Source organism: Colossoma macropomum, unplaced genomic scaffold (assembly GCF_904425465.1).
Source record: "Colossoma macropomum unplaced genomic scaffold, Colossoma_macropomum, whole genome shotgun sequence".
NCBI lineage: Eukaryota > Metazoa > Chordata > Actinopteri > Characiformes > Serrasalmidae > Colossoma > Colossoma macropomum.
The window spans coordinates 41,444,530-41,461,266 of NW_023494789.1; the positions used below are offsets into that span (position 1 = coordinate 41,444,530).

At 37.8% G+C, this 16,737-nt stretch overlaps 1 protein-coding gene across 3 annotated transcripts; it reads right to left on the minus strand.

The window, feature by feature from the left end:
- Positions 1-1,243: 1,243 nt before the first annotated feature.
- Positions 1,244-16,684, minus strand: LOC118808577 (membrane-spanning 4-domains subfamily A member 4D-like). Of its 3 annotated transcripts, XM_036571351.1 has the most exons (10): positions 16,579-16,684; positions 16,386-16,462; positions 15,621-15,801; positions 8,206-8,316; positions 7,666-7,722; positions 5,295-5,435; positions 5,098-5,190; positions 3,321-3,434; positions 3,034-3,090; positions 1,244-2,850 (listed from the first exon to the last, which is right to left on the minus strand). In XM_036571351.1, the coding sequence occupies exons 3-10, from the start codon at positions 15,774-15,776 to the stop codon at positions 2,755-2,757; spliced, it is 825 nt and encodes a 274-aa protein (XP_036427244.1). In that variant the 5' UTR covers positions 15,777-15,801; positions 16,386-16,462; positions 16,579-16,684; the 3' UTR covers positions 1,244-2,754. The 3 variants fall into 3 exon arrangements, with proteins under 3 accessions (XP_036427244.1, XP_036427245.1, XP_036427246.1); XM_036571352.1 differs by lacking the exon at positions 5,098-5,190 and having other exon boundaries at positions 16,579-16,681; XM_036571353.1 differs by lacking the exons at positions 5,098-5,190; positions 5,295-5,435.
- Between the last annotated feature and the right edge of the window lie 53 nt (positions 16,685-16,737).

Genomic DNA, 16,737 nt, shown 5'->3' on the forward strand with positions numbered 1-16,737 from the left:
TGTTTGCTATGTTTTTAAATTTACTTTCTATGTTTACTGCAGTTTAGGTTGGCTCAAGTAAGGGGAGTTTGGTGTCTAACTGATAATTGTGAGGGTAATTGTGCTGTATTCACTAAAGTGGCAGACATTTGCAGCACATTATATTTGGAATGGTGTGTGTGTGTGTGTGTGTGTGTGTGTGTGTGTGTGTGTGTGCTGTGAACCTTTTATTGTCATTCTTATTTATTTTTAATACTCCAAAATGTGGTTGTGGGGCCTCAAGCACATTTAATAAAGATTGTATTTTTGTATTTTTCTAAACCTGCGTTTGTGAGTTTCTTGTGGACTGAGCTCCCCTTTGCTCCAAGTGTAAATCAGGGGGTGGTGTCTTCTGGTATACACAAAGGGGGTGCCACAAAAAGAGAGTATTTTGGTCATATACATATATTCAGCTTGTTCGCTCTAGAAGACAGAAGTTCACTAATTTGGAAACCTTATTTTTAGGCTTAAATGTAAATTCCAGTATGCTTATACGGTAAGTTTGACTTTTCTATGAACTTGCACTTACTGAACCGAGTTTTGGCCTTGATTCTAACTATGACAAAACCTGTGAGGTGTGGGCAACTAGTTCTCTTTTTGAGGTTTAATTACTGACTGCACATAACTCTTCTTATTCAATTTATATAAATATTCTTAAATTTTCTTCTAATTTTTCTGGTGGTTTTGTCTGCTTTTCATTCTACAGTTTTTGAGACATCAGAACTGACTCCAGAATGTTCAGTCTGATTATGAGAGGTGGGCTTGTAAACAGTTTTAATGTAGCAATGATTCAAAGTATGTTTTTTCTAATATGAATGAATGGAGGAAGGCTTAAAAATGGTTGTTTAAAAGTTTGTAAAGCACTCTAATGTCACTGTGATAGAAATACATCAGCAAACACCCATAACACTTTAGAACTTTAACATAGTATTAACTAATAATTATTAGTCATGAACAAATCATTAGTTTATAAAAATTTCAAAATTAACAAATAGTTACAAATGTCAGTTCAGTCAGTTAGTTTCCTATGTGTGCATTCATATTTGGAAATATATTAACATCTTATTTGTCCATCAGAATTTGAAAATGTACAAATGTTTATGATTAACAACTAGTGTACAGCAGCGTGCTGTCTCAGAACAGCAGTGACACTGATATGGTAGTGTGCATGTGTGGTGTTGCAATAAGTGTTCAGTTCTCAAGGTGCTTAATACGGGGGGTTTTGGTTAACCTCGTGGAACCCCTGATGTCTCAAAATCTGGGGGTCCCTGATTTTGTCGTTATGCTGTCCATTAGAGCTCATTAGCAGCACTTCTTTCAAAAAGAGCAGGTTCACCTCTACAGGTGCCTGTTTGAGAACTCTGTCATATAATAGAGAATATTGCAATGACAAAATTGCTAACTATAAATGCAAACATGTTCACTTCAGGTTTGTACGCATCTACAGAGTTTTGTGACACTGCTGTGTAAGCATAAGAATCGTGCCAGATGTGCAGCGTTGTATAGTGTCACATAGCGTCACGTAGGATAGTGCTGCTCACCGGCAGGGTGAGCCAGTTAACTATTATTCTGTGTATAAATTTAATGAAATAAAGTGCTCAACTTCACTTACACACTTGGTATCAGGTTACTACCTTTTCACAAACTGGCTGTTTTTAAGCTGAAAGTTAAAAGCTGAAAAAGTCTAGGATAGTAACGTTAGCTGAGAAAACCTGATTATCTAAAAGAACTGCTTTGTCTGTGTAAAATGAAAGCCAAATGTGATGTACTGTGACTTTCTGTGATCTCAATATGGCTTTAATTTAATGTAGCAAAGGCCTACGTGGCATGCTATGGAGTGCTGAGATGATGAATAGTGCTCAAGATCAAGCGTTGGCACGCAACGGTGTTCATACCTTCTTTAAATCAGTGGTTTCAAATTTTTGGATGCTGTGAAATGTGATGCGGCACATCTAGTGTGTGGTGGCATTTAAACTAGCCAGCCAACATGGGAGCCCCTGAATACCAGGGGATATTTCACAGACATGTGAGACAAGATAATACACAACAGTGTTGTTGTGGTTCTACATACCTCAGTGTCACTGCTACTGCCACAGTGTGTTCCAGCAAGTTACATGTGTCTAATAAAGTGACAGTAAATATGTGTTATGGCTAAATATTGAGGAAACTCATGAGTAAAGTTAAAAGGATTCATTAGTTTTAGACATTTTTAATTGTATAAAGTAGGTAACTGTTCAGAATTAGTAAGAAGATTATAGGATTATATAAGATTATGCTTGCAAACTGTATGTCGAAGCTATACATTCATCAGTTATTGACTTCTTAGCAGTACCTGGACTAAAGTTGAAACTCATCATTATTAATTATGTTTCGAAATGTTTACAACCAATAATGAATATGGATTTTACATGTTAACACATTATCAATTATATTACATACATTAATGTAGGTTTGGACATACAGTAATTTATATAAAAGAAACATTAATTGATTTTGTTTTAACCTTTTTACAGTATTTAATCTAAAGCTAACCAGTTTCACCATTCTTAAATGTTGTGAATGTCATACAGTGTCCTACAACAAACATCATATAAATAACATCAAAGGCTGCAAAACAAAAATAAGCAACGTAGCATATATTCTGATAATAAATAAAACATATATAACACTGTATAGTTCTACAGTAGCAGTGCATATATAGTGTTGTTGTGATGTTTCATCTGGAGATTTTTAGTCTCAGTTATCTGTTTGGCCTTTTATCTCACTGTATGCTGGAGGACTTTCCACAGGTGGATTGTTCATGGTGGCACCGTTGACTGCATTCAGTGGATACTGTAAAACAAAGAGTATGTACACATTGTAAAAGCTGTAGACTGTAAACTTTATATAGCAAATTAGTGGCAGCTTAGTTGCTACCAAAAGGCTGTAATTATACTATACAGAACTGTAACATATTTAAATGTAACTTTACAGTATTAACTCTTAGACTCCAAGGCTAATTTTACATATTAGTACCTGTTCACTTGTGTAAGGAGGACATCCTGCTTGGTTTGAAACCACAGTGATGTTCACCTACAGACATACAGAGATTCATAAGCTGCATAGTTCATATAGGACGAGACACTTTACAAGGTCATTACAGCAGATAGCAAACGTGTAAACCATGTTCACTGACAGTCATCTTATGGTTAAAGGGGGGCAGTGTAAACAACAAAACCTCAGAAACAACAATAAAAAGGAAATACTCCCATTGGGTATTTTATTGCATCTCTAAAATTGTCTTTATTAATTCTGATACCCACAGAAGGTTCAGCGCTGCAGGTGGCTTTACAAGCAAAGGTTGAGACGAAGATGGAGATGAAGAACTGCACTATGGAAAAAATCAACAGCACTACAAGAACGCTCATGGTCAGACCCTAAAAAAATAAAAAAGAAGTTAATTTCATCATAATCTGGTTCTTTTTAATGTTTATGAACTATGCAGTTTCCAAAGCCATGTGAATAGCCACAAAAACAAATGCTAGTTGGTTGATTAACAAGATTAACATTAACAATTTAATTTTTTTTGAAAAAAAGAAATCACCTTTCATTCAACAAAATGGCAAATGTATTTTTTAGCAACAGGTAAAAAGCAAAAAGGGTATAAACACACACATTTGCTGCTATTGGAACAAAACCTTATATCTGTATTTTTATTGTTTTTCAGTTTTGGACATAATTTGAAAATGCCTATTGCATAGTGTGCAAGTTCCGTGATGAATAGACCAAAAGAAATGGCTCAAAGTCATTTAGAAAAAAAGTCTGGTTTCATACTTTTCCTACATTAAAAGGAAAGTGTGTTTTTTCTTTCTCATATATGTCATTTTGGATATACAAGGTTTGGTTCCGACAACAGCGATAACAGTTCATACCAGTTTATGAATCCTTTATTATTATATTTCTGCAAAAAAAAAAAATAATAAAAAATAAAAATTGACCTAAAACTTCATTAGATTTTCACACAAGTCCTAACAGTAGATAAAGAGAACCAAATGAAACAAATGAGACAAAAATTTTAGACTTGGTCATTTATGTATTGAAGAAAATGATCCAGTATTAAATATCTGTGAGTGGCAAAAGGATGTGAACCTTTAGGATTACCAGATAATTTGAAGGTGAAATTAGAGTCAGTGGGATGGCAATTAGGTGTGAGTGACCACTCTGTTTTATTAAGAGAACAGGGATCTGTCACAGTCTGATCTTCAGAACACATGGTTGTGGAAGTGTATCATGGCACGAACAAAGGAGATTTCTGAGGACCTCAGAAGAAGAGTTGTTGATGCTCATCAGGCTGGAAAAGGTTACAAAACCATCTCTAAAGAGTTTGGACTCCAAATCCACAGTCAGACAGACTGTGTACGAATGGAGGAAATTCAAGACCACTGTTACGCTCCCCAGGAGTGGTCGTTCAACAAAGATCACACCAAGAGCAAGGTGTGTAATAGTCTGCGAGGTCACTAAGGAAGTCAGGGTAACTTCTAAGCATCTAAAAGCCTGTCTCACAGTGGCTATTTTTAATGTCCACTATCAGGAGAACACAGAACAAAATGGTATGCATGGCAGGGCTGCAAGGAGAAAGCCACTGCTCTCCAAAAAGAACATTGTTGCTCATCTGCAGTTTGCTAAAGATTACACTGACAAGCCAGAAGGCTATTGGAAGAATGTATTGTGGATAGATAAAACCAAAATATATCTTTTTGGTTTAAATGAGAGGAGTTATATTTGGAGAAAGAACAACACTGCATTAAGCATAAAATCCTTATCCCATCTGTGAAACATGGTGATGGTAGTATCATGGTTCAGGTCTATTTTGCTGCATTTGGGCCAGGATGGCTTGCTATCACTGATGGAACAAAGAACTCTGAATTATGCCAGCAAATTGTAGAGGAAAGGCTGTCAGGACAGCTGTCTGTGAGCTGAAACTTCGGAAAACATGGGTCACGCAGCAAGACAACAATCCTAACCACATAAGTCGTTCTACCAAAGAATAGATAAAGAAGAATAAGTTGATGTTTGGTATGGCCAAGTCAAAGTCCTGACCTTAATCCTATAGAAATGTTGTGGAAGGACTTGAAGCAAGCAGTTGATGAGAGGAAACCCACCAACATAACAGAGGTGAAGCTGTTCCAGATGCTGAAAGCAAAGGTTCACATACTTTTGGCACACACAGATGTGTAATAATAAAAGCATGCAGTGCACAACTGATTGTCATGTTACAAAAAAACCAAAAACCTTACCTCAGAGATGCAATCAGGGTCTCTAGAACCATATATGCAATCACTTAACAGTGGTACTATCATCAAATCCAGGGAAAGCAGGATGGTGGCTAATCCTGCAATTATGGTGCTTAACACATTCATTACCAGAGCACCCCTTACCTAGATGAGAATCAGAAAACAAAAGCAAAAGATGGACAGACAAATTCTCATTCAACTACTTTGATTTCCAAAATTACAGTCATTCTGAAACACAACAGGCAACTGAAATAACATTTGTTAAATAAAATGTGGGATTGTATGATCAGAGAGGAAGCACATGCTATCCACTGTACTTGAGTCTTGAGACTAGCTGACTTCAAGTAATTTCAACTGAGCTGCCTGCAAGTTAGCTTGTAAAGTCAAGATTGTATAGCTCAATTGCTCTCTTCACCAATCTGATAATCGGATCTGATGGTCAGTGAAGACATCTGAACACTACAATAACTCATCTACTGCAACAAAACACAGATATGTGGCGTCTCTGCTCTACATCAGTTATATTTAGTCTGAAATAACAAGTCTTGCCATTTGCTCTGTATCCAAGTAGTGGAATTTAACGCCCTGTCTTATCTCCTTTCCTTGATTTTTGCTGATCTGTTGCACATGGACTCCATGACTGGCATCTTGCCATCCTCATGATTTCATCCTCATGACCTCATGAGCTCAGGGAAAATCAAGAAAGTCATATAAGAATGAAGTTTTATTCAACTAGTTGGGCACAGCCAAGGTTGCCCAGGTTTCCCAACTCTTTCCTTTTATTGACAGGAAACCTGTGTGGTTTAACAGTAGTTTCTTTTTAATCCTGTGACTGAAAATTACACCAAAAAGCTGCACTGCCTTATATTTTTTCCACAGAACAATACAACCTCCTGCTCAAATATGTGGCATCATACACCAACCTCAAAAATAATGGCAACAACTGTGTGTCAAACATCTCAAATGAAGCTGTGAATATTTATCAAAAAAATAATTTTTTATTTTAATAGCATGTTGTAATAGAAGGATATTTAACATATAAGTCTAACTAGGCAGGATTATTTTAAAAAGGCAACACAATTCTATGCCAAACATAGAATGTTTTCCTTCAAACTAGCTCACAAGAATGACTTTATTCAAAAAGGAAACTCATGTGACTTTTTATTGTATTTGGTGTTTACTCTGATTCTAATGATATACTGTGTACAAGCAAAACACATTTAATTCCAAGATAAATGGTTTTAAAAGTGTGCTTAGGTGCCTAAATTTATTTGCTCAGAACTAAATATACATCACTTTGTTTTTCACCATATTTTGCCAAACTTTTTTTTATTATTTCTATTGTTGAAATCCATGGATTTGCACTCTATTTAGTATAAATAATTATACTGATAATCACATTAGTTCAAAATCAAACTTTATATTCCTTACAGGGGAATTCCTGCACAATTAAAATGCTAAAGATGTAAACTAAACTGATTAATGTGAAATTCTTTTTGTCAAGCACAAACTGAATTTTACAGAAGTTCATATTTAGATCCTTTAAAGTTGCCACATCTGGAAAAAGACTTTCCTTTTGAAATGCATTAGCATAATTGTTTTGATGTCTGCTCTTAAGTCATGTACGTTATCAGTGTATTAGGTAAAGGCATGTATATCATGTAACAACAATGTAACTACAGGTGATGTATTCACTGTCACAGACGAATTACAGTAGTACAGTTTGTGTTGTATCATGGTAACTGAACCAATCCTCTGGCTTTAAAACACATGTATTATGACTGTATTTACACATCAACAGCACATATCTGTTAAAGTAACATTTCGATAGAATTCATTAAAACAGGTGTTGTTTTGTAGTACCCTAAAACCAATATCTGAATTAATAATCTTCAATTTTACTGCATCTATATACAGACCATCAAAAAGACAGGATTAATATTCTAAAACATTACAGACTTTGATTAGGTTAACATGCCCGAATATACAAGCATACAACAAGCAAAATGTTACGAATGTTATCAGTTCCTATGCAGATGCAATGTAAATACTCTCATAATGTAGGTAATTAAACCTCAGTTGATACAAACATGATTACCATCACACTGTTACACATGTCTAATTGCATAAGAAGAAACATGCTGTTACAACTACCAGAATATGCTTGTTTTACAACATGAGAAAAAAAAACAGTTTGAAAGTGGGACCTAATTATTTCTTAGTAATAGATAATATAGTTCACTTATCAATTATAAATAAATAATGCATTGACAACACAGTACAGTTTTAATGTAAAGTAATATTGTAATAAGTCTCAAAGCATCTTTCTGCAATGAACATAAAAACACTAAAACTGTAGTTAGTGTTTACATACCACACAGTGATGAAGCTTGTTACTTGCTGAAACAGCCAGAGAGCCAGTGCTGATGTACTGAATGAGAGGAAAAATGCAACAGTTTTCATTTAAATTGGTATTGAGCAGGGGTCAGCAACATGCAGCTCTTTTACTGCCCTGTTGTGGCTCCACAACAGAATTACATTTTTAGGTAAAAATAAAATAATCCTTTGTAGTAAAATAAAGCTCTGCTGATTGTTCTAATACAGTTTTAACAATAAATGGTCTTAAATGCTGGAGTTAATATATAATTGCTAATTCACCCTTTAATCCTGAAGGTTGGCAAGCAGACTGCTGATCACTTTAGCAACACAGACAACAGTCTGGCCTAGCTAGTAGCTAATGAAAAGTCACAGAGAAAGATTTAAGACAAACATCGGTAATTTGGAGCAAAACTTACATATTTGCGTTTACAAACACTCAGCTGGTTTTCTGATATGTTTCATCTGCAATACCCCTGGTATTGGGGAATATTTATAGAAGTATTTCTATGTGATAGAATAAATGAATAAAGCTTACCACCAAAGCACCCCAAAATACAATTCCACTGTAGGCAGACAATGCGGGTCTGTAGTAGGTTATCAGAATACCAAGCAAGAATGTCAACAAACCGATCATTATTTGAACAATCTGTGGAAGAAAAAAAAAAAAACAGATATTTGATTGATATCAGTACTTACTGCATTTGAATACTGAAAACTGTAGACCTCTATTGCAGCTTATGCAAACACATTTTCAGTAGCACTCAAATGAGTGAATTTTAATGAAACTTTAAGCGCATGTAGGATATATAAATAAAATAAGGATTTGGAATGTTTCTGTATGTCATTCCATGTCAAATCAGTAAAATAATGCAGAAAAATATAGATCATAACAGCAAATATACTCTCACACCTCCCTCTGGCCTGGCTGAAACTACAACCAGTGAGGTCGCTCGGGACTCCAATTCCCAGAACTCCTTGCTGCATCACATGACTCAGGACTCTCACCAATCCACCTATCAGCGTTCTTCATCTCCGGACTTCTAATTGCACACTTTTGTCACTCTGTATTTAACCAGTCTCTTTGTAAGCCCTCATTGAGAAGTATTGTCATGTCCATGTGCATACTGATGTGCGTTCCTCCCATGTTCCTGACTGCTATCCTGTGTATGATCCATTTTCCATTTATGATCTTGACTCTAGCTTTACCCTTTTGTTCTATATTGGTTTTCTGATTTTTGACTTTCTGCTTCTCTTTACCAACTTTGATTTTGGACAACCACTTCGGCATTAAAGATCTTGACTCAAGCCTCTAAAGTGAGCGCCTGGTTCCATCTGCCACCGTTACAGGATACTTCGCCACCACGCAGACAGCAGACATGGAGGCTGTGCAGAAGGTCCTTAACAAACAAGGTCAGCTCCTGGGTCATCATCAGCAAGTGCTGGTGGATGTTATTCGGTCAGTCAGCAACCTGACTCAGCAACATGCCGAGCAGCAGACCCAGCTCCCCAGCTCCTGTCTGGAATAAATGATATCGCTGCTCAGCTGTGAGATCTAACCGTTTTTAAAACAGCTCCTGCATCTACTCTCAGTTTCCACTACTAACAAGCCAGTTTCTGTGAGACAGACCCCAACATTCCCCATGAGTGAATCCAACAAGTTTGATGGATCTCCTAATAAATGTAGAGGGTTTTTGTTACAGTGCTCTGTGTGTTTCAGTAATACCCCTGCTAGTACTGACCAGGCTAAAATTGTTTTTGTTATTTCATGTCTTTCGGAAAATGTATTCGAATAGGCTACCGCAGAGTAGTCTCGTTTGCAAGATCTATCTCATGAGCAATTTTTGAAAGACTTTAAGACAATTTTCAACCATCCTCAAAAAGGACGTTCAAACAGAGAACTTCTGTGCAAGCTAAAGCAAGGCAGTACACTAGCCGCCAGTGACTGGAATGAACCTGCACTTTTTGTAGCATTTAGCAACTGACTCAATCCTGAAGTTCTGACCGAATTAGCATGTAAAGATGACAATCTGCCTCCTGACCAGCTCGTAGACCCTTCCATATGCTTAGATCAACTTCTACAAAAGTGACCCTTGCATAAAAGTTTTCCCCATACTCAGTTGTTCCTGTTCCAGTCCCAGCTTCAGCTCCAGTTCCAACTCCTGCTACCAGTCCAGTGCTTGCTCCAATTCGGTTCCAGAACCCATGCAGTGTGACTCTTCCAGGCTATCCAGTGAGGAGATTATCCAGTCGCAATTACATGGATTAAAATCCAGTGGTAAGTGCTCCCACAAAGGGGTTGGTTTCGAAGTATGCACTTCTGTTACCATCCTCTACCGTCATTCTTCTCTCTCTGTTGTTACAGCGCTAATCGACTCTGGAACTGAGAGAAACTTCCTTTGTTTAGATGTGGTGGCTCAACTTCAGGTCTCAGTCCACCCTTGAGAGTCCAGAACCCACTCACATTACATAAATTCCCCCTGATTACTATGATCTGCTTGAAGTTTTCAACAAGAAGAATACCACTAAACTTACCCCTCACTATCCTAATGATTGCTCTATAGATATCATAGAAGGTGCTACTTTGCTTAAACCATGTGCGTACCCACTAATGCAAGAAGAAGAGAGATGTATGGGAGAGTACATTGATGAGGCGTTAGCTCAAGGTTTTATCTGTCCATCAACTTCCCCAGCTGCATCAGGGTTCTTCTTTGTCAAGAAGTCTCAGGCCTTGTATTGACTATCGAGCTCTCAACAACATCACTGAAACATTTGCCTATCCCTGACCTCTTATGCCTGTCGCCCTTGAACAACTTCGGGGTGCCCAGTTTTTTCACCAAATTAGACATTCATAATGCCTACAATTTGATACGCATCAAGGAGGGGGATGAATGGAAAAGTGCGTTCATTACCTTTAGGGCGCACTACGAGTATTCAGTCATGCCTTTTGGTCTGTCTAATGCCCCGTCAGTCTTTCAATCTTTCATCAACAACATCTTCGGTGACATGATAGGAAAATTTGTCATTGCGTACATCGATGACATCATGATCTATTCACCCGACTATGACACCTATATACATCAAGTCTATCAAGTTTGCAATTCCTACAAGAGAATGATTTGTTCGTCAAGGGAGAGAAATGTGAATTTCATTTAGAAAGAGTCTCCTTTCTAGGGAACATAATCAGCGCACAGGGAATTCTCATGGATGGGCAGAAAGTTGAAGCAGTTGAAGCAACTTCAGTTCTATCTCCGCACCTCTCACAGTTCTTCTTAAGGGAGAATCTAAAAAGTTAGCATGGGGTGCAGCAGAAGAGAAAGCTTTTCACAATCTAAAAAAAGTCTTCACCCATTCTAAAACACCCAGATCCTTCAAAGCCATTCATAGTTGAGGTAGACACTTCATGCTTACAGAGTTGGTGCTATCCTATCTCATCCATTCGTTGAGAAATTGATGATGAGATAACTAAAACACTTGAAAGAGTTAATGTCTCTGCTAACTGTCCACCTGATAAGCTTTATGTACTAGTCAATTTCGTGCCTGTTTGATTACCTGGGCTCACTCCTCTCTTAGTTACGGTCATCCTGGTGAGCTTTGTACACAACAATTACTGGTAACAGATACTGGTGGGAAACCATTGAACAGGATATACATAAATTTGTATTCTCTAGCTCAACACCCAAAACACCCAAGACACTTAATAATTTGGAGACAATTGGACTTATTTGCATTTATAATCACTCCAGTTGGTTTCCTAATATGTTTAAGCTGCAACGAGAAACTGTGAAACTCTAAAAAGTCGCAAAAGAGGAAAGTAAGTTGAGGTAAGCATTTTTTCATTAATATTTTTGGCCTATACTAAGACATTAGCACATACTGAAACATATTTACAGCCAATATGGTAAAACGGACATAAAATATTGTGGCTCCCAAGGTGATTTGATTGTTATTGAAAAGACAGAATGGCTCTTCTTAACATCTGAGTTGCCAACCCCTTAAATAGACTCACCCTGGCTTCATTACTGCTGGCTTTGTTTAATCTAAATATCACTTAAATTGAACCTTTCAAGCAGTGTGAAGTAAGCCAGCAGCACACTACAACACAAAAAAAAAAGTAATTAGGAAGAATTGAGAAAGAAAGTTACTGAAACATATCAGTCCATCAAGGGTTACACAGCCATTTCTGAGGCTTTGAGACTCCTTTAACCCAAAAGCAAAACCATTATGTCCAAATGGAGAAAATGTGTGTCACGCCTCAGGCGGACTCAGACTACATTTCCCACAGTGCATTAGGAGATCATGTGACTGAGCAACTTACCTCGGACGCGGAGTCCAGAACGGACTCCATTGCCCACAATCCCTCGGGAGATCATATGACTTTGGATGGTCATGCACGCACCTATCAGCGCTCACAATCACCTGAGTACTAAATATATGCACCTGTGTTTGTTGTCATATGATTCATCTAGTATAGTTTATAAGCCCGGGCTTTAGTCTTAGTCGTTGCGAGGTATTGTTTCTATTTGAACTTGCTGAGCGTTTCTATGATCTATTTGCGACTGCCTGTTATGACCTCCGTTTTGTGTAACTGACCATGATTTTTGCCTGTCCCTTCTTGTACCTTTGCTGACTGTTTTTGGATCTGTGTTTTGACTTTTTGGCCTGGTTTTTGACGACGATATCTGATCACTCCCTTGGTTTTGTTTGCTTTTGGTTATGATCACTTCGGTGATATTTTGCTGCTTTCTGGTTATGACCCACGCATGTTTTTTGACCACGCCTTTGTCGAACGTGAATAAAGCCCTGTTCACATTTTTCATGCACGAGCGTCTGAATTCTGTTGCATCGTCACAATGTGGAAGAGTGGTGAATCTTCCAGAAGTGACCAGCCAATCAAACCAAAAAGCACAAAGAAGATTCATTTAGGAAATCACAAAAGGACCCCAATGAACATCTATAGAACCACAGGTCCTGGTCAACTCAGATGTACAAAGGCTTTTGGAATAATGTTCAGTGGACTGATAAGTCAAAAGTCAAAAAGTACATCAGGCATAAAGCTAACACAGTATTCCACAATGAGAACATCATACCAACAGAGAAACATGGTGGTGGCAGTGTGATGGCGTGGGGATAAATTGCTGATTTGTGGCTTGCCATAATTGACGGAACCATGTATTCTGCTCTCTACCATAAAATCCTGCAGGACAATGTCTGGTAACCAGTTCACGATGTGAAGAACAATTACAACTGGGCTATGCAGCAATGAGCAAAGATTTTAGAGCGGCTAACTTGAACCTCATTGAGTTGCTGAGGCAGGACGTTAAATGGGCAATTCATGCTTGAAAGTCTTGACATATGAAAGACCCATCTCCAGTCATAAGAAGTGCTTGGTTGAAGCAGTTGCTGATAAAATTGGCAGGAGTGGTGGTACAACAGGTGAGTGATATGGATGTTGCAAAACTTTTTCCTTCAGTACATAAAATTTTCATATTAAAAACTGTGTATTGTGATTGTTAATCATGAAAATATGGCACTTACCCTTGATGCACATATGACTGTGAGGACAAGCGCTTCTGTTGTGCTTGGAATTCTATATAAGTGATTTAAAAAACAATATTGCTAAATTGATGGCTTAAGAAGGTGTAATTGTTAAAATAATGTATTATTTTAAAAGATACAAAAGTTGGGACACTGTGCAGAATGTAAATAAAAATGGAATGCAATGATATGCAAATCATGTAAACCAATTTTTTAAAAGAAAATACTACAAAGACAATATATCAAATGTTGAAACTGAGAAATTGGATTGTTTTTTGAAAAATATATGCCCATTTTGAATTTGATGCCAACAACATGTTCCAAAAAAGAGGGCATGTTTACCACTATGTTACATCACCTCTTCTTTTGACAACAATCTGCAAGCATTTGGGAACTGAGGAGACCAACTGCAATGGTTTAAAAGTGAAATGTTTTCCCGTTCTTGTTTGATATAGGATTTCAGCTGCTTAATAGTTCAGCATCTCATTTAGAGTATTTTTCATTTCATAAAGCGCAAAATGTTCTCAGTGGATGTCAGGTCTGGACTGCAGGCAGGCAGGTTTAGCACCCAGACTCATTTAATATGGAGCCATGAGGCTGTAATACATGCAGCATGTAGTTTGTCATTGTCTTGCTGAAATAAGCAGGGCCTTCTCTGAAAAAAAGACATTGTTTGGATGGCAGCATATGTTGCCAAAACATGTATCCATTGTTCAGCATTGATGGTGCCTTCACAGATGTGCACATCACCCATGCCATGTGCAATAATGCCCCCCATATACCAACATGAATACTGGCTTTTGAACTGTGCACGGATAAAAAGCTGAGTGCTCTATAGCCCAGAGCACAAATTGTCCATGATTTTCAAATTTTCACATTTTGATTTGTCAGTCCATTTTAAATGAGCTTGGGCCCAGAGAAGGCGGCAGCATTTCTGGATCCTTTTTATATAAGATTTCTTCTTTGTGTTTTAGAGTTTTAACTTGCATTTGTGGATGCAGTAATGAATTGTTTTCACAGACAGTGGTTTTTCAGAAGTGTTTCTGAGCTCATGCAGTAATTTACACTACAGAATCATGTCTTTTTTAATTGTATTTTTGCCTTGTCCCTTGCATACGGAGATTTCTCCAGGTTCTCTGAACCTTTTAATGACATTATACACTGTAGATGATAAATCCCCAAGTTCTTTGCTAGTTTACATTGAGATACATTATTCTTGAATTGTTGCACAATTTGCCTGTGCAGTCTTTCACAGGGTGGTGAATCCCTCTACATTTTTACTTCTTAAAGACTCAGCCTCTCTGAGAAGGTAATTTTATACTCAATCACGTTACTGACCTGTTGCCAATTAACCACCAGGTGTTTTACCTTACCAGCCTTTTGTTGCCCCCATCCCAACTTTTTTGAAATGTGTTGTTGGGATCAAATTTAAAATGGGCACATATTTTTGAAAAACAATCAAATTTCTCAGTTTCAACATTTGATGTGTTGTCTTTGTACTATTTTCAATGAAATATAGGGTTTAAATGATTTGCATATTATTGCATTTTGTGCAGCATCCCAACTTCGTTGGAAATGGGTTCTAAATAAATTGGAACCTTAACATGTTTTTCAAAAGTACTATAACTGTAAACACAAGGGACACAAAAATGGATGTTTCTGTAGAATGACCCAAATACATGTTTGTTTGTCATACTTGTTGCTAAGCATACATATTGCGAAACACTGCAGCTTTACCTGTTGCATATCGAGCCTTCATTTTCCTTTTTGTATCTTTTTTTTTTTGGTTTCTCGTTTCTTGGTTCCTCTTTTTGGTACTGTTGTTTCAGACTGTTTGTTATACTGGCTTTGACTCACACATGTTTTTGACCTACTCTCTTCAACTAGCGCCCATGTATGTATTTTTATAACGAGAGGCACAAAGGTGGGAAGCAACTCCCAAACTCGGCTGCCTGGGCCCCGCCCCCTGTTCTGCAGCGAGGCTGCTTCACTTTGCCTCACGTTGACCAGCTGGCGGGAGCTGCAAGCTGTCTTCCATGACGCTGAAAAGTGATGGAAACAGCTTGAGGAGCATCAGGTGGTGACCAGATGGTCAGGAGCCTGCTGGTGGAGCGGCAACCTTCAGTGTACATGTGTCTCACCCCCCTCAAGCCTCCAGTCCCAGCCCGAACTCGAGAGAACAGGGGTGAGCAGAAGCCCAGGAGAACTGAAGAGCTGAAAAGCTTGAGTAAGAAAAGAACTGAAAAATCTAGCTAGAAGCTAATGAAAAGTGGCTTGAGTGTCTTTGGTTTTGTTTCATTGTTGTGGCTGTGTTTGAGCTTCGAATTATAGTGAAATGCCTGCTGCAACTCTGCACCCTGCCTCCAGCATCCTCCTTGTGCCCAGGGTAGCACATGACTTGCTTCAATGACTTACTCCTAATGCTTTTGGTTCTCCTTTCAGAAATTTCTGAAGCGGACCTCCAGTGGAGACAATTTGCCCAGGTTCAGTTGATGTTGGTGGGGAGATCACGTGGGTCACAATGGTGTAGCCACCCCCCGTGTTAGAGAGCGAAGCAGCAGTGTCAGACATCTTTACAGTGAACTGAATTATTCACCTGTGAAAAACCAAACATTCCTCACAGTGTCAGCACTACAGAACACTGATATCTGGCAGCAGTTAAAAGATTTTGAATTTCCTAATTTGAATTCTCAATTTCTGTTCATTTTAAACAGGACCTGCTGCTCTCTTACTGTTGTGTTCTCATCTTTGTTCAAATACTGGAATTGTTCACAATGTTCAAATATGGTTGTTTCACAGAGCTACATCATCTTAAATTAATATTGTCCTTAATGCAGAAATACTGAAAACAAGATTAAAATAAACTAAGTAAACTAAGACAAATGAAACATGAACAGCATACATGAAGTACACACGTGAATGGCATGTCACACTGAAAAATAAACCAATAATACATCTACTGTGTATTTAGATTGGTAAAAAAACGGTCAATATGATAAAACATTCAGATAAGCGCTATATATTAGGCAGCTACAGTGAAATAAACTTATTTTTTGCTTATGTGAAACACCAAAATGAGCATGAAACCAGCACAAACCTGTTATAAGTAGATTATTATGATACATAGATAATAATAAAAAAATTACATGTTCATGGAAATTTATGAAATATAAAATCAACCTCAGTGTCCTGAAAAGAAGTGCTGTTGTTTTCTTTGTTTCCTCTTCTGAATGACTTTCCTTCCAAGCTGAGGTTATCTGGAATTCATGGTAAATTTCAGAAACAGCTCTGTGTTCTTTTGTGAAACGTAGAATCCGGGAAAGGGGCGTGCATGTAATCTATGAAGGCAGTGTGAGCTGATACTAAAACTTACCCTGAGCCTCTGTGCTGTGACGAAAGCAGCTTGTTTCTGTTACTGCATCGTGCATCCTCAGTGAGGAGTAGCTGGTGCTCAGCTTTCCAAAGAAAATGTAGAGGGCGGGGGATGAGGGCGTAGAGGACGGGGGCAGTGTTCCTTTTACTGGCTTTTCCC

Excerpts from the sequence above, each read along its gene's own strand:
- LOC118808577 (XM_036571351.1), bottom strand. The coding sequence starts at position 15,776 with ATGTCTGACACTGCTGCTTCGCTCTCTAACACGGGGGGTGGCTACACC. Across the intron at positions 8,317-15,620 it reads GAGAACCAAAAGCATTAGGA|ATTGTTCAAATAATGATCGG; the intron begins GTAAGTCATTGA and ends TTTCTTCCACAG. Across the intron at positions 3,435-5,097 it reads AACATTTCTATAGGATTAAG|GGTCTGACCATGAGCGTTCT; the intron begins GTCAGGACTTTG and ends TTATTTTTTTAG.